The 23,956-nt window shown below is 38.3% G+C and overlaps 1 protein-coding gene across 2 annotated transcripts in view; it reads left to right on the forward strand.

The window, feature by feature from the left end:
• The first annotated feature begins 450 nt into the window (after positions 1–450).
• zfyve9a (zinc finger, FYVE domain containing 9a) overlaps positions 451–23,956 on the forward strand; it is a 36,685-nt gene continuing 13,179 nt past the window's right edge. For both annotated transcript variants that reach the window (XM_057334646.1, XM_057334647.1), the window contains exons 1-5: positions 451–758; positions 17,200–17,300; positions 17,576–17,683; positions 18,911–20,319; positions 23,098–23,197. In XM_057334646.1, the coding sequence (XP_057190629.1) occupies positions 17,614–17,683; positions 18,911–20,319; positions 23,098–23,197 (1,579 nt within the window). In that variant the 5' untranslated portion in view covers positions 451–758; positions 17,200–17,300; positions 17,576–17,613. The remainder of the gene's footprint in view (positions 759–17,199; positions 17,301–17,575; positions 17,684–18,910; positions 20,320–23,097; positions 23,198–23,956) is intronic.

Raw genomic sequence — 23,956 nt, forward strand, 5'->3', positions numbered from 1 at the left:
GTGTCCAATCCAGAGCCAATCCCTTAACCTAATTAATATTCATGAGACGAGGCATCCACCCCACAGTAGTATTCGTACATCCTCAGAGGATTTTTTTCTCTATATTACTTATAAAATACAACATTGTTTTCTGTTTATATTGCTTTCAAATTTAGAAGATTTGTTTTTATTAGCATCACATTACGACTCGGCTGGTAATAAGTACTTTCAGTTTACTATACTTTTTACTATTATTTTAATACACTGCATTAAAATCTCCATAAAGAGCGTATAGCTTGGTTAACATAAACATTTATTAAAGAAATAAACGTCTGCGTGTGGTCCTAAAAGATGACGGATCGTGGCATTGAAATGACGTCACGTGTGTTGGAGCGCCGCCCCGCATTTTTAGTCTCGATCCAGAAACGCGCTGACCACACAAGGTTACGAAACAGACGCCATTTTGGCTCAACCGTGCGTCGCTTGCAAGGGAATGTTATGTCACGGCGCTTCGGCGTAGCTTGAGCCAAAATGTCGCACCCTCGCTGCAGTTCGTAGTAACCTTCTCCATTAAACCTTTGGGGGAGGGATATACGAAAGCTGTCGAGCAACTACTTCTTCCCCGACTTCTGTGGAAGACTGGAAAATGGCCTAGTCGTGCCTGGAGGTATTCTGCAGCTGTCAGAGACGTTATCGTTTGTTCTTATGACTAGAAGTATGTTGAATTTAGCTTGTGGAGTTTCATGGCGGAATCGTGCGTGACGATGGGGAATCCAGCGGTGAGTGAGAGATCAGCCATGAAATGTCTCTTATAACAGATGTGATGTTTACTACATGAAACCTACGAGTTCAGCATGTCGCACTTTAGCTCAAAAACAGCCAAGACTGATGGATGGAATTATCACGCGAGCTGTTAAACTGTTGGTGTTTATGTGTGTCTTCCATGGGTTAATTCAGACTAAAGTGTTTTATCTTCACTTTTCAAGCGACAAGATTATACCCAGTCTGTTTATAAAGCGTTTTAAAATAGCTGGTAATCAGGTTAGTAAACACATGCCGTGCAATACGCAGACATGTAGCGGGTTAGTTGACCAGCTAATGTTAGTTAGCAAACGTCTGTCTGTAGACACTGCAAAATAACCCTCAGGTATCTATCTGTGAGTGCAGTCTCCTAATAGTCTGTAATTTTTTGTCATGAAATGTGTTAAAGTGATGTGCACTGGAACTTGTTTTTGTCACTTCATACACTTTAACACTTTACAATAATTTTCATCAGCAAACAGTTAACAATGTAATTTATATAATAATATTTTATATAATAATATAATATATATTTTGTTATATTTATGTTCTTTTATGTTTTATTATATTTCTGATGTGCATTACTAGTTTGTCTAGCATGTTTAATGAAATATTGACTGTTAATAAGAAAGTTATTAAGTGTTCTCTTATTTGGAAATACTGACGTCATACAGTTGTGAATTGTCCAGGATAGGAATAGTGATTTGACACAACAAATATGTAAAGAACCCAGTTATTCACACTGTGTTTTCTAAAACATTGTCATTTCACAATATTAATATTGCGGTGGGGTGGGAGGAGAGAGTCATTTCGGCTGGAAACTTGCAATGTCAGAATGAATCAAACTATTCCCATAATGCAGAAGTTACCATTAACTTTCTAATGTGTGAGTGAGCCAGCTTGACTTATTTTTACATTTGGGAAAATAGGAAACGCTGCAGAGAAAGCTCTTGAAATCCAGCTAACCCAGCGACAGACTGTCAGAATCCCGCTTTTTCAGCAACCAATACTGTACAACCTGTCGGCTATTATCCAGACATCTGAGTTGCTTGTAATGTTGTTTCTTATAAATGTGGCACCTCACCTCACTGACAGAAGAACTGAGGTTAGTCCTTGTGTTGTTTTCCTTTTCTTTCTTTAAGAGGAGATGAAAGTAATAATACAGGGCTCTAGACTAACACTTGAGAGAGGTGGCACTGGTGCTACCAAGTTATTCAGTTGGTGGCACCAGCCCTTAATTTGATAGCACCGGAGTTATGGGGTGAGATAAGAAAAAATAATCACTAAAACTTAATTAAAATGTATTTAATACATTAATAAATCAATTATAAATTAATACAAATCATTGTTTATGATTGTATTATTTTTATTGTATATGTAAACTCTCTTTCAACACATCACCATATTTAAAGCACATCTTTCTTAAAGCTACTTTCTTCCTTTATTTGTTGTGAACAACTCCTATAGAGGCGTCTTTACACAGGCGAGTTAAGGCGTCTCTGTGGCGGATTAAATTTCTGTGTAAAGACGCAATGCCGCACGAAAGCCGATCTAAAATATGCCGCCTCTGACCCTCCTCAGACCCTAGTATCAAAGCGACTCTGATGCAGCTCAGGTTTAGTGTAAATGAAGGCGCATTAAAGCCGCTCTAAACTACGTCATTGTCATGTCAGCAGAAAGTGAGAGAGTTAAGATGAAGCCAAAAACACACAGCCACATTTGTTTTAGGCTAATAATAACAACACAGGTTTTTTAAATAATTCAAACAAATTTTTCGTTTCATTTCCTCATAAATTGATTTAATGAGGAAAAATGTTGGGAGTATTTTTGTTTACTCAGGCAGGCTGTGGCACAGTTTGAATGCAGGATGTAAATTTTGAGACCGTTTTCAGCCATTAAAATAGTTTAGATTAGTTTTTAATGGCAAATTACATTTATTTCGTTTAGTTTCTTTTTAGAGTTAATTTAGAAAAATGTTTGGAGTATGATTGTTTGTGACTCAGGCCCGGCATGCAGATTTTTTTATTTGAACTCATGACATTGTTTAAATTCCTCCTTAAGCTCCTCTCCTTCGTGGAAAAAAACTTCCGGTACGTGTGACACGATCACATGCAGACATGTTTTACTGTGCGTCTCAAACTGCTTCAAATATTAGGTTTGTCGGACATTATGCAGTGTCGCAGAGTTATTTGAAAAGCTCTCGTGTTACTTAAGCAGATGGGTCTCCGCAACACACGCATGAAGTCGAACACTTAATAAATCACAAACTTAACATTGTGTTGTGAGAGTGTGTGCTTTTCTTACCGTTTACCTCAAAACACTCGCATCATAATAATGTAAGTGTGCTTCGGTCCAGATTGTAAAGTGAGGACAGTAGCGCTTGTGCACAGATGCCTGGCGCTAGGAGCGTAAATTATTTGGGTCTTGTCGGGCTAGGATTGAAATGCAGGATTTTGTCGTTATATTTCCAGACGCATCTCATTGAGGACTAGGGATGTAACGATTCACTCAGCTCACGATGCGATGCGATTCACGATTCTGATCTCACGATGCGATTTATTCAAGATTTACTCACAATTTATTTTTAAAAAATGAGTTGAAACAAATTAGAAATGAACAACTTCCCTTGCATTATTTCTTAAATGCTTTACGTTTCTTTGCATAATAAAATAATGTTTTATTTCAAATAACAAAAGTAAACTGCGATTTTATAACAAATTAATAATAGAAAAAGTCTCTTTAATATAAACAAACTAATACTGTCTGTGCTTTTCTTGGATTTTTTTGCTTTTAATAAATATCAGCATCCACGTTTAGGTTTGCAGTGAAAATAGCGGCCCCTGCTGTTCAAAGAATGTATTGCGATTCAGTTCAAGCCTCAAACGAATTGAATCGTCACTCATTATAACCGATTTTCAACCGGCTCACGGTGAATCGTTACATCCCTATTGAGGACAGTATTTCATACACGAAAACGATCTGGTAACATTTGCTGTAACATCGGAACTGTTCATTTACCTGGTCGACAGTGAATTTGTGGCTCTTTAAAACAACTTTTGGCGTCTTTCAATATGCGGTGAGGTGCCCGAGAGAGTTTGTTAGCTAGGAAAATCATTTAAAATGTTGCATTTATAGCCTATTATTGCTTTTATCCTAAAGTATGCATTGTTGTTATTATTAGTGTCAGTATATATATATATATATATATTGAGTTTATATTGTTTAATTTAAGATATTATTTCATCAGCATATTGTTAGAACTGTGCTTTTGTGGTTATGTTCAGCATTATTTCGCATTATTTTAATTCCTGTGTAAATGCATTTATGCCGCTTTAGAGCTGCATTAACGCTCTGTGTTTTTGTGGTTATGTTCAGCATTATTTCGCATTATTTTAATTCCTGTGTAAATGCATTTATGCCGCTTTAGAGCTGCATTAACGCTCTGTGTTTTTGTGGTTATGTTCAGCATTATTTCGCATTATTTTAATTCCTGTGTAAATGCATTTATGCCGCTTTAAAACCACTCATTTTCGTGGTTTTAAGCCGCTTCAGATTCGGTTTCTGTGCCGCCTTTGCTGTGTAAAGACGACATAAGAGAACACAATTCCTTTAATATCAGTGAGTGTTTTTGGGCCCGTCCTTTGTTGTTTGATGAACATTATAAACTGAGATCTTTATTATGCTGCTGCCCCTTTAAAGGCGGGGTGTCCGATTTCTCTTAGCCGTTGTAGATGTTCAAATCACCAAAACAGACACACCCCTATCCCCATCTTTCGCTTTCGTCAGCGCTCGGCTCGGCTAATATCCGTCCTGTGCACTGTGCACCTTACTGCTGATTGGCTACGAGGTTGTTTTGGTACTCGGCCCGACTCAGTTGTCTAAAGCGTAATTCGGAAATCGGTTACCCCACCTTTTAAGAGCTTGCGCAATATACTGGAACACACATGTTTTGTTTCCCAACTGTTTTGGTCACGAAACTGAATACCTTTACAAGGTTTCTTGTTAATATGGGAATTTTTACGTTATTTTGTGTTTATATGTCCGTTTCAGAGTAAGAAGGCGTGAAAGAGAACTCCGTTTAGTATTTTGTGCTCTGACTCTCTGGGCGCGTGCATATCTCAAACAACCCGCGAGACCTGAAGGCTTTTAGTGATTATTCTTCATGAAAGCTGCATTGATACACGTTTGGCTTCTATTAATAGCGACTTACAAATAAATAGTATTTAGCGTGATGTATAACGTTTTGTATGTTTTGCAGTATTGTTAGAGAGCTTTATACTAGGGATGTTAATGATTAATCGATGATCGATTAATTGTCGATAACAGTTTACTCGAAATAACTTAAGGTCGATCGAGCTCAAGGTCATTCACGTGTGTGTGGCTCATACACAAAACACCTACAGCAGAATCATGGAAAACCACAATGGCTGTCCACTTATTACATTACTTGGCTACCGACACCTTCGTTTTACATTTTTATAGAAATAAAAGAAAGTTAATTTGGACAATGGAGGTTCATGAGGCTCACGGCTGCAGCTCGCGCTGACAGACGTGAGCCTCACGAACTCTTGCATCCATTGATGATTGATAGGTCAAGGTGAAGGAGAGCTTTTGTTAATTAAAGTTTCATTTCTTCGTTTAATATAAGTAGTGTTGTCCATAACTTTTTTGGAGCGGTCGTTCGTTCGTTAGAAATATATTAGGCTAACTAATGCTGATTTCAACAACTTGAAACATTAAAATGTCAATTTCACTGCAACTTCACGTTTGGCCTTAGCATATGACTGGTACCCTTTTCCATACCTAAAGCCTGTATTTTCCTCCAAAGAACTTCAAATAGGGTCGTAGGGCTGCAACTAACGATTATTTTAACTGTTGACTAATCTAACGATTATTTTTTTATTTAATAAAGATTTTTTGGATTACCTAATGGCAAACTTTTCAAATAAACAATAAGTTCTAGTATTTTCTTACATTATAAAGCAAATCATACTTTTTACTCCACTACATCTTATAAATATTGTTGTTTTAACATTTTAATCTGTGTTTACATTAAAATCACTATCTTCTTTTAATTAAGTAGTTTTAATTTTAAAAGTAAAAAAAAGACTGATTTTTTATGTACTTAAGTACTGTTATTAAAGGTAAAATAAACTTGGCTCTGTATACTGTGGTAGGCTATATGAGACCAGTTTTTTTATTGCACTTATGCTTTTTGTTGTCTTTATGTTGTTCCAATTGCTTCCATTGTTTCCCTCATCTGTAGGTCGCTTAAAAATGTGTTTATGAAATACTAGAGCATGATATGTGGTCTGTATTTTTTTCCTCCAAGCAATATCCGACTCTATTTTCAGTCTCATTATGTAATGGAGTAAAAGTGAAAATACTACTATCTGTCTCGGTTTATTGTACAAAACTATCACCGTATAAAAGACTCTAATGCAGAGTGGCGTTAAAGCGAGCCCGCGCACCCTGAACTCAGAATGATGCGCTTAATGCATTGCATTCACTTCGTTATTTACAGTTATGCGTATCCCGGACGCACAATGATGCGCTTAAAGCACCTACTATTTCTGAAGTCCCGGGGATCATTTTGCTCCCCAAAGTAAATAATAGTTATAACACAACAAGAAGAGATGATATGTTACATGTTTAACACTAGGGGTGCAACGGATCAAAAAACTCACGGTTCGGATCGTTCCTCGGATCAGAGTCACGGATCGGATCATTTTTCGGATCAGCAAAAAAAAAAAAGACAATACAAATAAACATAAGTTTTGTCTTTTTGTTTATTAACTCTTAAATTATTAAATTAAAATATATAAAATCAACTTCGCAATCTTTTCGCTGAAGTGGGTGCGCGACGGGATGTCGTAACGTGGCTCAAGCACTTTCAGCATGTGTTTAAAGCCCTCGTTTTGCACAACCGAATATGGCCTCATGTCGGCACCTATAAACACACCGATAGCGTTTGTGATGGCTTTAGCCTGGTCTGATTGTGCAACAAGGGGCTGCTTAAATGCCGCGGTGATAAGCGGTTGTTGAGCAGCCTTCGTTTTCACTCCTGTCAGTGAAACACCGGGGTCGCTTCAAATGCGTGGCCATGCTTGATGTGTTTCCACTGTCATATGTCTTTCTTGTGCCACAGTGCCTACACACCGTCACGGTTTTATCCACTAACCTCTTTCCTTCATCATTATATTTGACAGGGAAGCCAAAATGCTCCCATACAGGGGATTTAAATGACGCGGGGCGTTCAAGCTCCTCCGTTCCTCCGCTCGCCATGACCACGCTGTGTGTGGACTGAACATGCGCAAAACTTTTTTTTCCATAAATCAATCCGCGGATCACGTGTGTGCCGAACCGAAGATATTGATCCGAACGGATCATGGATCAATGATGATCCGTTGCACCACTATTTAACACATAGTGTGTTGCATCAATCCAACAGTTTACAGTTAAATCAGAGGTTTAAAAAGAGTTATTTCGTATGAAGACACAAAATATTCAGACCGCTTCCAGTGCTTCTAATAAGCTAAGCTATACTCAACGAGTAACGTTAACTCACAGTCTCTAGCAAAATACATTTTAAACAAAACCATAGACTAGGGCTGTCACGATTATGAAATTTGACTGACGATTAATTGTCTAATAAATCATTGCGATTATGGCGATTAATTGTCTGTTTTGGGGCTTTGGCGATTATGACGATTAATTGTCTGTTTTTGAGCTTTGACATTTAATTCTCATACATTTTTGATTCAGCGATTGAAACGACCATATTGTTCTGAATACAAGCTATGTTTTTTTCTTGGAAATACATCGGAAAAAATTGGGTCATCATATATTTAAGGTTTAGGCTTTTAGCTGTCAATAATACAACCACCAAATACATGTAAATTAAGTAAATTGATCAGGTGTGAATTGAAGCCACCATTAAAATACTATCAGTCACAGAAAAGCTTCTAGTCTGTTTTTTTCTCACTTGCAAGACTACAGGAAAATTTTACTTGTGTGTTAATGAAGTTTTGGTAGACTGGTTTTCACACTGAGATTTGCTTAAATAATATTAAATTGTACTGCAGGTAATTTGTATATGTTTTAGTCTTTTATTAAGTGATTGTGTTGTGGTGGTACATTTGACAAGTATTACCATGCTTTAGTTACAATATATACACTAAAATATGTAATATGCAGATGCACTACAGCTCCCCCTAGTGTCTTCTATAGAGATGTGCGATAATTGCGATGATCCGAAATCATCGCGATGAGGTGAAACAATCGCGATGAGACGATTATTTAATAATCGTGACAGCCCTACCATAGACTATCATCTTGTCATTATGAAGAATAATGAAAACATTGGAACATCTTGGAAAGAATAGCGTCCTGACTGTCACCGTACACACGCATGCTGACTGGAGATTGACAGACAGCACCAGCGGAGGTCAGAGTTTCTTAATTATGCTATATTGGTTTATTCCTCGCATAAAGCTATCGAATGACATAAAAAGTGCATTGGTGGTTTCATGATAGTTAATCCTTAAGAGTAATTTAAGCAGGGTCACAATCTGCAAAGGTTCACATACACTAACTTACACTAGTACTATAGCGTTAATGTAAATCATTGATGTAAAGCGTAGTGTTAAAATAAAGTAATTTATTATGAAAGTCTATATCTACGTGCCCCTCTCCGTCCGTTTGTGATTGCGTGTCCATGCTGTGATGATCGCATTCCGGGGGTAACATTAAGGGGAATTCCTCTGTCCATTCACTAACTTACTGCGTCCGAGGCTCTCGATCGCTGTTTGTCGGTGGTAGACATATGCCCGGTTAACCGAAAATATATATCACGTGATTTATGCCCAATTTGTGAGTGCAGTACGGTAAAATGCTGCTGCATCCGAAAGCCAGAGGGTGCTCTCGTGCAGAAACTCCAAATACGCACTGCAGAAGAAGACCATATCACAAGTAGTTCTAGGAAATGCCTAAGGACATGTTTTCATCACTGATCCTCAAGCCTCCTCAGGTATTTTCATGATAATAAAGTATATTTATAATGATCATGTTTGACGGGTGTTGCTTTTTTAAATGCACGTTATAAGCGACTTAAACTCGCACTGCTTTTAGATCGAGCAGCATTTCCTACTGATCCCAGAGCCGTGCTTCACAGACAAGCGATGCATCAATAAAATAATCGATATTTTGCGTTATCGCAGCAAACTCGGTTTCAGCATGATTTAGTGGTAACCGCGGTTAACCGGGCACATGTCTAGTCGGCGGGTGTATTATATTTTCTCTTGTTCTGCTGATTAACTTACACACACCCGGGAACAGAAACTGCTATTACAGCAGATAAACGTAAATAATACGACGCGTCGACGCATTTCACGCACGTATTTTAGTAGTCGACGTAATCGACGACGTCGACGCGTCGTTGCAGCCCTAGTCGTCACCTGTAAATAAATTGGCACAGATGTTTTTTTTTGTTTTGTTTTAAAACGCGCTGTAATTCCTTAGTTAGACTACCTTAGTTGATTTTATTTATTGATGCAAATGCAATACAAAGCTAAACAAGACAGACACTGACCATAAAACGACAACGAAAACAATATTTATATGCAGGATTAGTAATTCTTCCTCACATGACGGTCACGTATAAACAGGACAACACAATGGCTCCGTCTTTGTTTTTAGGATCAATTAACAGTCGGCATGGAGGTATCAAGCCTGTTTACTTTATTTATAATCACCATTATAAACAATAAAGCCAGATATTCTTGTCAGATCTAGATTTTGTTTCTGGGAGTTAGAGACGCGCTTTTTCTCCGCTGTCGGCTTGTTAACCGTCGGCTTGTTGAACAGACTTTCACCAGAGTAAAATAGACGTATAGGCTATATGCTTGTTTTTCTTATCAAGAACATGTTAAACAAAATAATCAAGATAACCATATATCACAGACTGTCAATATACGTTGCGTTTTGTTTTGTGTGTCTTGTTTTTGTATGATTTCGCGCAGGTTTAAATGCAGTTTTTTTAATGTATTTTTCTATTTTTTTCCAACGTTGCTAATCTTTTCAATATTATATCAACTGGATATAATATTAGTGTTTTATGAATATTTAATTATAATTATAAGTTTGATGTGAAATTGTGACTAAGTAAAAACATAACATTGTGTCTTTTTAAACTTAATTTAAATAAACGAATATTCGTTTTTATGAGCTCAAATATTAAAATGTGAAATTATTGAAAAATGCCCATCCCTAGTGTCCATGCACAATCAACCTATTTTCTCACGCAGACGCATGCAATGATATGAATCGCTTATATGCAATTGCCAGAGTGCACATCTGAGGCGGCGACACGTTGTATATTGGTCCATATGTTAATTATTAAATACATAATTTTATATATGATTATATTACCAATCACACCGATTAATTTTAACAATGCTACTAGGCTTTTATTTAAACTTAGGAACCTTTTATATTCAGGTGAGGAAGCTGGCGTTTTGCATAGCATTTGCGCGCCCTGATGCCTTTATGCCACTGCAGAGGTAGATGTTTACGAGTAATCGATTAATTGATCGTTAATTTAAATGAAGATCGATTATGGGACTTTGTCTAAATTGACATCCCTACTTTATACAAAAGTTTAGTGCTTAAAGTTTAAACGCATGTTTCCTGCATTAGCTTCACATGCATACAATTAGGGCTGCAGCTATCGATTCTTTTACTAATCGAGTATTCTACCGATTTTTCCATCGATTAATCGGGTATTCAGATAATAAGTACTTTTTTTTAATTAAAAAGCAATAGTAAATATACAGGAGAAAATAAGACAGGTCTCTTAAAATGAGTAAAACAACTAATTTGTTTCCTTTTTAGAACAATTAAAGTTTTTATTGCTGAAATTGCATACATTAATATCTGTGAAAACTAAACCCATTTAGTACATTCCATTGCCATATTAAATTCAAAATGCAATACAATACAAATATATAAATAAGAAACATGAATAAAAATAGAAAGAATAATTTCAAAGGTAAGCAACTAACTTCAGCTCATGCATGATGCATTTAGTTTATATAAATTAGTTGTAGTTTCTTTTTTTTACTATTAAATAGTAATATATAGCCTATGACTTTGATTTTGGCAGGTTGTTGGAAGACGCTTATTTTTTAGTATTTCTGTTTCTTCACTCAAACAATAACATGTTCGAGAAATAAACTCTCAGAGCAACTCTGGAGGTGAAGTTCGTGTCCTCATTCAGCGCAGACGCAGACAAATTCATGAGCATCACGCGTGTAGCACGTTAAACTGTGCAGTTCATTCACGCAGAACAGCCAGATGACATGTGTAAATAACAGGATTCGGCGTCCACATCCGCATCTAGTTTGTTTGATAGACTCAATGCAGCCGGAAAACAAGTTTCACTTGCAAAATAGATTAAAACTAAGTAAATGAGCATGAGAAATAGGTGTGAGCGTGTGAACAGACTAAAATGCGTGTGTCTTAGGGATGTGCACATCGACGCTGCAGTATCGATACATCGATACTCAAAAGCTGCTATTTAGGTATCAATATTTTCTGAAAAGTATCGATTATCTTGTTAATTACATTAATAGTTTAAGCATAACTAAATGTTGTTAGCTCTGCGCATGCCGATCAGTGACGCTAAGTTATGAAAGTAGCTCTCGCGGCAGTTTGACGTCACACACGGATCGGTCTCCGGCTGTGCAGCGCGAGCGACGTGGTCACGTGATATTCAGGCACGTACACATACACAACATGCATGCATTGCACACTTCCGCATCAAACAGAGATGTTGACATGTTGCTTTTCTTAAACTCCAATCTACATTTTAAAGATTAGGAATTCTTAATCGGCAATTGAAGTGAAACACAAGTGAAAGTATGCACAGTTTATGTTGTTTGTAATTTTGTTAATTGTATTAAGATTTTTGTTATTTAATCAATATTTTTGTAAGAAGGTTGTTTAAACATTTTATTTATTTGTTTAAATTGCTTTTTTAATAAATTTGTTATTAGTAGCCAGTACAAGTATGTAATTTGTTTTTTAATTGTAATTAGATTTTTATTTTTAAAAAACATCAGTATCGGTAACATTTCAAGAAAAAGTATCGGTATCGAATAAAAAAAATGTGGTATCGCCCATCCCTAGTGTCTCACGGTGAATGCGTGAGACTTGAGAGCCCTGTAACATGAATAGAGTTTAGCGGGCTGTGCGTTAGTAATAATGGTCTTTGGGGAAATGCAGTGCTCCGTGTGTACTGTAGTTAAATGGACTAAACAAAGCTTCGAGGCAACAAAATTTGCCTCAATGATTTTTTTGTATTCGAGTTACTCGAGGAATCGTTTCAGCCCTACATACAATACTCGCAACACATTTCGTTATCTTTGCTGTTTTGTACCTTTGCCGGGGAAATTCTTGTATTCTGCATATTTATTTCAGTTGCAAGATTGAGCGCTTCACTCGTCTGCTCTTTCGGTCCTTTGCCTCTTACCCGCAAATTACATCTTTGGGGGCGGGGGCACTGATAGATAAATGAATGGTTGAAGGAGGGGAGATGAAAATGAGTGACTGAATGCACCGCTTGCGCAATATAACATTTCTGCGCATTAAATTTATAATACGCAAAAATTATATATTGATCAGTTTGGCAGTCGCACCAGTGCGACCATTAAGAAAAATTTGTCGCACTGGCAGTAAAAATAGTCGCAAAATGTAACCATTTAGTCGCAGTCTAGAGCCCTGAATAATCTTGTAAATATAAGGCATTTGCTGTCATGGATAAGAGATGCTTATAGTAACACCTCTACATTTTTGCAAGCTCTTTTTTTTTCAGCTTTTTCTTCACCTTTTCCCTTCATTTGTGGAGGTGACCGTATGTTCATTTTCATGAATAGGTGAAATGCCACAGAGAGCCAGCGACTTTATCCAGTTGGTAGTAAGAAAGTGAGAGTGAAACATTCCTGGAGTGCGGAAGTAATCAAACTGAGCTTCCCCTCACCGGTCCTAACAGCACCGACTGGGGCTGATAGATACTTTGGAAAATGAACAATAACAGGAAGGAAGTTCGTATTTGGGTAAAAAAGACATTTTAGCATTCCAGTGTCAAGTTATTCCAAGTTAGCATTAAGTTCAGACTGATCTAGTCACATGACATTCTTAATGTTTAGGAGATTTATTGTGAAAAAAGTTTATAATGATCATTTAAAAGTGTAAGCAAACCTTCATCACAGAACAGTGAAATATATTACATACATGTTACTATACTAAATTTGTGAGTGAAGAACATAAAGAACAAGCTATTACGATACAGAGCATAAAAAGCTACTTACGATTTTACGTTTGGTAACAGACCTACAAAACCGTGTAAGTAGGTGTGGCATATGGTGTTTCTTATTTAACAGCTTTGTTATGTAACAGCACACTTGCTCATTGGAATCAGTTCATGCACACTGTCACAATCCTTATTCTGTTTGCCCATTTAGTCTTTATTTGTGACATAGTTTGCAACTGTTTAGTCTGCTCATTGACAGCCCATGTTTAAAACACACTGCATTAAAATGTTATCCCACTTTTTGCAGCCCAAATATTATTTTGGCTTTAATGTCTGCACTTAAAATTACTCGTTCTGAGTTTACAAGTATAAAAGTGCAGCATGTTGGTTAAGTCTGACCGCTTATGCATTATTTAGGGAATCTGCGGAGTAATTAAATGTTAATCAGATATGGTCCCTGGTGTCTTGGGTCGTAACCATCTTGTCTCCAAAAACACAGTATTCCAGTGACTCATTATGAAGGTTGTTCCTCTATGGCAAACAAACAGCAAACATTGAAAATTGGTTTTAAATCCTACAAAAAGAACTTTGTATGAAAATGGGTGGTTTGGTGGAAACTTGTTGTGCTGCCACGGTTGTCTATGTCAACGGTTTTATTTTAATTAAAGGCTTACATTTGTACAAGCAGAATGAATCATGAGGTTGTGCATTTTAGTCTTCATGGACGGGTTGGTACTTGGTAGGATTTAAATTATATTAATATTAATTTTGTCAGTATTTGAAATTGATTTATTTTCTTATTAAACACATTATTGACAATTATAATATAATTGAAATATGCTAAAATATAATAGATTATTTAGAACATCAAAATTTTACATAAACATAAATTGGCTAGACCTGGATTGTAGTACACGTTACACCTGACTGGCAAAGCTGTTTCAAGACATCGATTACAGTGACAGTCCCCTTAAATGTGACGTTCATGAGCTGAAGAACTTTGTTTTTCTGAACAATGATAAAGAGTAATGTTCTCAGTAACACTCCATGTCCCGTCATTCAACCTTAGTTAGGTAAATCAGCTGTGCTTGTGTAAGCATCCCTTCATACTTAACAAACAGAATGATCTCTCCCACCTACTAGGGATGCAACAATACAGCTCACCCACTGTTCAATACGAACCTCGGTTTTTCACCCACGGTTTTCGGTTCGGTTTGTTTCTGATGGCTTGACACATTAAAGTGTTTTTTTCATTGATCTATGCTTATGTGACAGGAACAGTAAAAAGTTAAGAAAAAAATATATTTTACTGAAATTCTCTTTATCTAACTTGACTTATTTTATTATCTTTAAGCAAAAATCAACTTGTACAAATTCCTGGCTCACAGCAGTTTTTGGTTTACTGTTCATCAACATGCCAGTAAAATAAGCTTCATGAAGAGGTTTTGCACATCAGGGTAAAATAACATAATGCAAAACTTGCGATTGCAGTAATGGAAGTAAACGTGCAGTGCGCGTAACACTGCAAACACTAGCGTTCAATGGGAAAGGCCAAAGATAATATACTAACAAGGTGCGCCACTGCGATTGCAATGAATTGGAAGAAATGCAATGCTAAATACCTGCCTGGAGGCGCTCTTGCTATGACATAAATAGCTGTCCAAAAGGCCGCCGAGTGTTATGACTTTCATTAAATGGACTTTGGCATGGTGCCGTAGATGCTCTTTGTGCATGTGCTGGGTGAGAGCAACGCGAGCGTGCTGCTTTCGTATGCAGTGTAAAAATACATTCTTGATGTGCCAAATTCGGAGATTATCACTTTAGTACAATGGGCATAAAATAAAGCCAGCCCGCATCTCTCAACAGCACATTGCTTCTCGTGTTGCCGGCAGCATCGCTTCACCGCCCGACCACCACTGGCTATTAGATACAGACAAACACGGACAGAGCCAGTTCAGAGTGTAATTGAGCGCACGGAAATAATTTAAAGGGGACACTTCCTGAAAATCGGACTTTGCTATAATCGGGTGTCTGGTGCATCTACCAACTTGTGAAAAAAAACGTGAAAAATGACAATCCAGTAACTTTGTTTACGTGAGCCTATCTCTGCAAGCCTGTGAGAAAACGAGCCGTTCAGATTTCGCTTGCTTTCTGACGTAGGTAGTCGTTCTTATTATAATATTACCGCCCCCTTTTCTGAACGTGTCCACCGATGGCGCTGCCGCCATTTTTGTTTTCGCAAGCAACATATGTGAATTAGTTCTGACACCATGGCAAAAGTAAGCAAAGCATGCTAAGTGTTCTGTTGTTGGCTGCACAGAGCAGCACAGAACACTGATCCCAGCCTGACAGGAGAGCAATGGATTTATTTTGTTTTCAATGGAAATCCACCAGACTGAACGAGGCAAAGCTGCAAATAAAGACATTGTAAGTACCGTTATTTTTTTAAGTAAGACCTCAGGGCAACTTAAAAGTAGGTAAAACGTCATTGTGAAACTTTTGTCCGTTCACGCAAAGAAAGCAATGTGTATGGCTTGTAAACACGCGACGGGATTGTCCTGTGTAAGGTTACTTTCACTTAGAGAAAACGTGATGCGTTTGTCTTGAGTATCTTCACTTATAGAAAGCAGTGTGTATGGTCTGTAAACACTCGATGTGTTTGTCTTGAGTATCTTCACTTATAGAAAGCAGTGTGTATGGTCTGTAAACACGCGACCGGTTTGTCATGTGTAATTTCGCATGTAGAAAACATGACGCCTTTGTTAGGAGTCTGTTCGCTTTTAGAAAACAATGTGTTTGGTGTTTAAAGACAGAAACAGCGTTTCTCATTTGCTTTATGTGACCCTTCTTTTGTTGATGGAAGCACAGGCTCACAGCCCTGGCTGAGTTTTCTGTGAAAAGGGGGCGGAGACTAGCAGCTCATTTGCACTTAAAGAGACACACACCAAAACAGCGCGTTTCTCCTCACATGCAAAACTTGGCAATTAGGGCATGGTATAATAAAAGATCTGCGGTGTATTTTGAGGTGAAACTTCACAGACAAATTCTGTGGACCCCTAAGATTTATATTACATTTGTGTAAAAGTAGAAAGAAACCTCTCCTTTAAACGCCAAACCGGAAAACCGCAATACACTTACACGTATTGAACCGTGGAGGTCGTACCGAACGGTTCAATATTATATTGAGTATTGTGGCATCCCTACCACCTACATCCCTTTGTTTGTTTTTCTTAACACTACTAATACATTTTGAATGTGTTTGTGTAATTTAGCATAATGCAATATTGTCTTCCATGTACAAAGTGTACAAATGTAAACTGTGCACTTCATCTCACACTGTGTGTGTTCACATACAGTGTGACTTTACCAGCAAATAAAATTTAACAAAAATAATTGCTTACTCTTTTTCCAAGGTAAAGTTTCCTTTGTCATTTTAGGTCACCTTCTTTAGTTTTTTGAAAAGTTGTCATTTACACACCTTCATGTCATTCCTTTCTTTCCTAGTTCATTTCGCTTATATAATTTTTTTTCCAAATATGCAGTTTTCCAAATATTTACAGAATATAGGTTTAAAACAGAAGGGGGGAAAGAAAATAATGGCAACATTTTCCTTTTTGGGTGAACTATTCCTCAACGTTTTTAGTCTAAATTGATATCTGTTATTTTTACTTGTTTAGAAATAAATTTTAACGGCATGGGGCCTGTTCCGCCCACCTTACTGTTTCTTTTTCCCTTCCTCCCATTACTTCTTTTGCTGACATTGTGGCAAACGTGCATAAGCGTAAAATGTGTCGAGTCTGCTACTTTCAGAAGCCTCTGCTTGCCCGAATATCTAGTCTCTCGTGTAATCCTCAGCACACTTGTTCTTATGTGTGACCAGCTTTCTTTGTTACCCACTTTTTCAATCATGTATTGTCCATTGATCTTTACCATAGATTCAGCCACAACTGAAAGCACAGCAAAATACTTGCACTCAAATTGTAATGTCATATCAAACAGAGGTTAATGGAGGGGTTTAACAAGATGTCTCTAATTAGCATAAGGCTTAGTTTGAATGAAACATGGCAAGAAGAATTTAATAAATTCATTATAGTTCTGTTCTGTTTTAGGTTTGGCTATCCAGTGTTTGTGAGACTGGATGAAACAGGGGCTCTCCCAGGAGCCCTTTGTGCAGATTTACCTGCATTTACTAAAGAGAACCTCTGGGCAGGTGAGTAAATTGTTCTGGCCCTGAATTCTGGATTAGCTATGTTCAAAGCCATTGTTAAATGGCTATTCATGCACTCTTAGCACATTCTGTATAATACACCAGAATGCTTAACAAACTTAGCAACAGCAAACAGCCTACAGTTCAGAAAAAATAAACTGTATTACCTTTGCGAGAACCCTCTTGGGGCTACTCTGTTTATTAGCACACTTGTTTTCATCTTTGTAATTCTGTACTCAGTATTGTGTCTATTTATATAAGTACAACCTTCCATTCAGGTTCACACGAGGCTTGGCAGGGTGGAGTTTCTTGACTCATGGAGAATTATTTCCAGGCTGAGGCGTTTAACCTGGACAAGGTGTTGGATGAGTTTGAACAGAATGAAGGTACTCTCACGCTACTATTTGATTTTATTATCTTGCAGAACTTTGGATAAATAAACATGGAATATGACTGGCTATTACCATACACTCTTAAAAATAAAGGTGTTTAAAAGGTTCTTTACAGCGATGCCATAGAAGAACCATTTTTGGTTCCACAAAGAACCATTCAGTCAAAGGTTCTTTAAAGAACCATCTCTGTTTTACTTGTTCATAATCTGAAGAACCTTTTTTCGCCACAAAGAACTTTTTGCGAAACAGAAAGGTTCTTCAGATGTTAAAGGTTCTTTATGGATCAAAAGGTTCTTCTATGGCATCGAAGAATCTTTTGAAGCACATGTGTAGTGTTAGACAGAACATTTCCTTCTCTTCAGATAACTCGCAGTGAATTAGAGCATAATGAATAGCTCAGCATAAGTCTAGTGCTGATATAAGTGGAACAAACACTTACCACTCCGGCTTGGGGTTAAGCGACACACAGCGTGCTTCACACGGGAAAGGTAGTTGTGCTGGTGGCAGCAGTCTGTAGTGTAAATGGGGTCAATTGAATTAGCATTTCCCCTCAGGACTTGTGCTTCCCACTGATTTTCCTGAAGACTGTTTAATTGGTGTCACATAGTCAAGCGCGTGTAATTTACAAAGTTTAGGTTGTGTGTTTTTGTGTTATAACAGAATATTGCAATTAGGGGCTTGTTTTGATAATGGTTCTGGGTTATCCAGACAACAGCTCCTTGTACACAGCCTTATTAAATTGACTGTTTGAAATTTATTGATTGCTTTTGTCCAGTATGTATCAAAGAACATTAAACACCACAAAGGCTTACCTCTCTCTCTCACACACACACATACTCTTTGTATTGAATGGCAGAGGGAATTAGACAGATTAATTAGACAGACTTGACAGATTAATGTGGTGAAAGGCGACTTTCTCCATTAAACAACCGTCCTTGGGCCCCACAAGAATAGAAAAAATTGGCAGAAAGTGTATGTGTGTGTTCCATCATGCTTAGGTCTGTGTAAGAGAGAACGTTAATTCTAGCTCACATTCCAAAGCGTTCATGTGTCAGTTTGACAGATGGATCCCAAGGCAATGACCAGATTGGCCCACTTCCCAAACATTTTCCAATATAGCGTGACCTCCTTTCTCAATTTATCTTCTATTTGTTTCAATTTTCACACACATTCTTGTATAGAAACTAATGAGAGCTTTCTCCATTTGCCTCGTTCTTTCAGATGAAACGGATCCACCAACTCTCTCGGATGCCAAGTGGACTCAGATCCTGGCCCCACCGTCACACCTTCTTTCCCTGAACCCTGCATTAACCCACTCTGACCTCAGCCCAAAGGAAAGCCCTCTCAGCTTCAAGCCACTTCTGAACTCCCACACCTCAGAAAGCTCCTCTTTGGCTGAGGTCACCTGGTTAGAGAGTAAGCAGGGGCTGGGGCAACAGCCAGAGGGCAAGAGCGAGGACCGGACAGCAGATGTCCACAGTCCTCCGCTGCCCCAGCCCAACATTGGCAAGTTGGTGAGCACTGACAGACAGTTGCCGGATGTGGCACTGGAGAACGGCTATTTATCTAGTCCTAATCATAGTGGTGGTTCTGATGTGCAAACCAAGGATGATACAAATCAGCCTGTCGCAGATCAGCAGGGTGTTGTGGAAGGTGATCTCTCTGAACTTAGGAAGAAGCAGAAGGGTACTGATGAAGGAAATGATGCTGGTGAGTTCGCTCTTCCTAAGGATGGACCTGGACATAGGCAGTTGGTTTTGAAGAATGGTGTCTCACATGCTGAGATGGAAGAAAGCAAGACTGTCAGTGGTTCACCTGTAGGTGACCAGGATGTTGGAATGAGTGACTGTAATCTGAAGAGAAGTAATACCCAGAAAGAAGAAAAAGCCAATGGTGATGTAGAAGTGGATTGTGAGAGAGAAAATCACGAAGATGCCGATGCCTGGGCATCAAATCAGGAAGAGAAAGTCAAATTGTTAGAGAAGGACCCAGAGTTGACGCACAGACTTGAAGCTGCTGAATCCCCAACTACGGAGATGTCCCCATCCAACGGTCTTGTTGTTGACCTTAATAGAGATGCAAACAGTCAACCACTGGCGTCATCAAAGGAAGACTCCATTACGGAGGAAAAGGAGATGGAAGAGAGCAAACAGGAGTGTGATCCAGTTCGAGGTTCAGATGTTGGCAGACAAGGCAAACTACACAACAGCCGACTGCAACCTGTCAGCGTGCCCTACGGTGGAGCCCGACCAAAACAGCCTGTGAGTCTTAAACTGCAACTTCCCCAGCCTCTGTCGAGTCAAGTCCAGAGTGATTTTGGCTCCACTGGCAAGAACAAGAACCTGGAGCCACAATGCAGGACTGAGTCATCTTGTGGAGGTACTGAGTCTGGACTAGTAAGAATGAATGGAGATACTGGAGACGCTTCTTTAGGTATCCTTATCCCCTCGGAGAGTCCTGACAATGACCTCCAGGCAGGCCAACAAGGAGTTCTCTCAAGAAAACCTTTCAGCTCTTTGGGAGAGGTGGCACCCGTGTGGGTTCCTGACTCTCAAGCACCCATCTGTATGAAGTGCGAGGTCAAGTTCACTTTCACTAAACGAAGGCATCATTGTCGGGCTTGTGGCAAGGTAAGGCTTTGCATTCTTTAGTTAGTGGTGCTTTGTTTTCTATTACTCATACAGAACAGTATTAAACTAAGGTGCGCTGCGTGCACGTCTTGTCTTGTTGAAGAAAGGCATGCTATTACCTTTGTGAGAAATTTGACTTTCAGTTTTCCCCTGCCAGACAATAAAATTAATGAAAAGATCTTTCCTTATAAGAACCACGTATAGGGACTAAAATATTATGAGGATTTAAACATGGACTTCTTTTAAATCAACAAATCAGACATAATGTGCAAACATGTCTCATGTTCCTGTCCTCTCTATATATACTTATTTAAGAATAGGGCTGGACAATAAGGGTGTACTCTCACTAGGCAATCTGAACTGTGCCCGAGCACGTTTGACCCCAAAAGCCCGGTTCATTTGACTAGTGTGATCGATCTGTATTGCGCCCAGGCATGGTTCGTTTAGCAGTCCCTGGTTCACTTGGAAGAGGTGGGCCAGAGCACGGTGCGGTTGGGCTCGGGCATGGTACACATTTAGTGTGAGCGCAGACCTGAAAGCATGACGTAAATTATGCGACTGTTTAAATTCCTCCCTGAGCTTCAACTGTCACCGTAAAAAACTGATAAACAGCGCACTTACACGTGTAGGCTTGTGTCATCGTAGCCAAAACTACTCCAGGTTTGTCAAACATAATCCAACGTGTGTAACGATAGGCTTTACGATAATAAAGTACGAGAGGGTGATTTAAAAGCATAATGAGCCGTTTACTCTCGTATGACAATGACATCATTTAAGCAGATCAGATGTTAAACACCTAATAAGCCCCAAACTGAACATTGCGATGGATTCCGTTGTGCTGAGAGGGATCGCTTTGTTTACGTTTGCTTCGAAGCAGTCGCATTGTAATGATGACAGCGTGCCTTGGTGTGGATGGTAAAGAGCAATGTGAGCGCAGGCCAGCGGGGGAGTGGGGACAATCGCGCTCGGGCACAGTTGAGAGCAACCGGGCTAAATGAGAGTACGCCCTAATTAGATAACAATATCTATCACAATTGAATTAATTTCAATAACGGTGATAGGGTTTTTAAACACATTTTCGATATTTCAATATACTGTACATTACACGTCCGGGTCTGAGCCCTTGGAACCTGATCACGCGCATGCATGCATAAGGTACGCGTCCGACGTGATGCGCAGCGCTGTGCTTCTCGTCTGGTGTCCACTGCCGCTTTGAAGTCTCCATTCATAATGAGGTGTTTGTGAAGAAAGTCTTGACTTCAAATTCAAGGATTAAATGCCGTTGTGTTCATGGTGTGTGCGACAGCCATGATGCACAAGTTACAACGGATCATCTAATTTTGTCAAGTTGCAGGAGAGCATGGCAAATCTTGTATAAAGTTTTGACAAAAAAAACCCTGGAAAAACATACCTAAAATTTAGTGGACATTAATAATTGAAGATTGTTAATTTAGATGAATATGTCAAAAGCAGGCTTTCAAGAAAAAAGTGTCAAGTAATGGGAGGCCTGTGCCCCTGTAGAGCTTTGAAGATACGCCCATGCTTTAAGCACATTTTGAATCTATGGAATTATGCTTTGAAGCACATTTAGAGAAGTTATTCTCTCTTTTATTGGTATCATGATTCTAATATTTGATACTTACACAAGGTAAGGGCACAGTCCTATACAAAAAGATTTTATTCTTATCATATGTAGGTTTGCACACTGCTGGCATTTAGAATGATTTTGATCAGCATTATTGTTCATATCAGAGGGCTCTCTCAACTTATATCTTACATTTTGCTTTTTGTAATATTGTTCATATCGTTATCGGAATTATATCGTATCTACTGAAATGAAGAAATATATTTCAATATCAAGTTTGGCCATATCGTCCAGCCCTATTTAAGAAATATAACTTTTGCATGAGAGATGAAAACTCAAAGGGAATTTAAGTCTGTCCCACTTCCCACAATTAAATCACCAGCTTGTAGTCGCTCTAGTGTCTAATGTTGTTAAAATTGGCTGTGATGGATTGATAGTTGTAACACTGTCAAATGAAAGAGCAGAATTTCTTAGAAGAATGGATAATCATTGTGGAACTGTCTTTAGGGAGAAATGATTGTCAATGCAGCTCTTAAAATAACTATAAAATAGCAAGATTGCTGGAATAGCAGCATAATTTCCCTTGGTCATAAACTGCTGCATCGTTGATGATACTTTCACAGATATGAGCTGAATTGACTTGAAGAAACAGAGTGAAAATTTGTGAAAACTTTGTGTACTGGTTTAGCTATATTTGTGAGGGCCAAATGTCCTCAGTACCACAGTGAAATACGTGTGAACCCACTTGTGAGGACATTTTACTGGTCCTCACTAAATAAAAAGGCTCATAATTCGCTCAAATAGTGTTTTTCTTTAAATGTAATAGAGTGCACATGTTTGTGTGATTATTAGGTTAAGGGTTGGGGTTAGGGTTAGGGATAGGGGATAGAATATATCATAAGCCTGATATAAAATCAATGGAAGTCTATGTAATGTCCTCACTAGTATACTCAAACAAACCTGTGTGCGTGCGTGCGTGCGTGCGTGCGTGATGTAATTCTTGACTAAATTTGACATGACAGAACTGGGATTCTTCAAGACATGTTGTTGTCTGGTGTTCGTTCAAAAATCGTGGGCAGTTCTTGTAGTTGTGAAGCATTACATTATTAGTTGTGCTAATTTATTTTGTTTAATTTCAGTTTGTCTGTATTAATTTCAAACACAAGATATGTCTCTGATGTCGGTCTGGCCAGGTGTTCTGTGCTGCTTGTTGTAGTCTGAAAAGCAGGCTGATGTACATGGACAGGAAAGAAGCGAGAGTTTGTGTCACCTGCCACCGCGCACTTATGAATGGTGAGTAATGTAAAACTGTTCTCAAGAATAATAAGAAGTTTCCCTGTTTATGCTGGGAGTTTTTATACCTCAACAAACTTCCTATGTAGCCTTAATAAACATGAGTCAAAGTTACATGACTTTTTTACATGACATTTGGCTGTAGCTCTAGATTCCTGAAAATTTTGATAGATTGTTGTGGTGATTTAATGCTTTAATGAAGTCAATAATGTTCATCATGTCATTGCCAAAAATGAAAATTCTGTCATCATTTACTCACCCTCAAGTTGTTCCAACCCTGTATACACTTCTTGGATAAAGATACTTGGAAAAATGTTAGCAACTGACATTTCTGGGACATCATTGGAGTGATTGGACATCATTGACTACCATTTTATTTTAGCATTTTTTTGTTCTGTTGAACACAAAATGAGATATTTTGAAGAATGTAGGAAAGCAAACAGTTCTGGGGCACCATTGTCTACCATTTAAAAAATTTTCTACTAGTCAATGATGTCCCAGAAATGTCAGTTGCTAACATTCTTCCAAATGTCTTTCTAAATATAACGGAACAAAGACATTTATACAGGTTTGGAACAACTTGGGGGGAGTACTTAATGACAGGTGAAGTATCCATTTAACATACCAACATGATAATGAACAAGTGTAGTGTTGAATTTTCGATTCAGCATCTTTGATTTGGGTGGTTTTTGTAGCAGTTTTGAACATGTAAACAAATAAATAATAAAGAAGTACAGGAAGGATACAGTTTACTCTTTA

This window comes from Triplophysa rosa, linkage group LG5 (genome assembly GCF_024868665.1).
Source record: "Triplophysa rosa linkage group LG5, Trosa_1v2, whole genome shotgun sequence".
Classification (NCBI taxonomy): Eukaryota; Metazoa; Chordata; class Actinopteri; order Cypriniformes; family Nemacheilidae; genus Triplophysa; species Triplophysa rosa.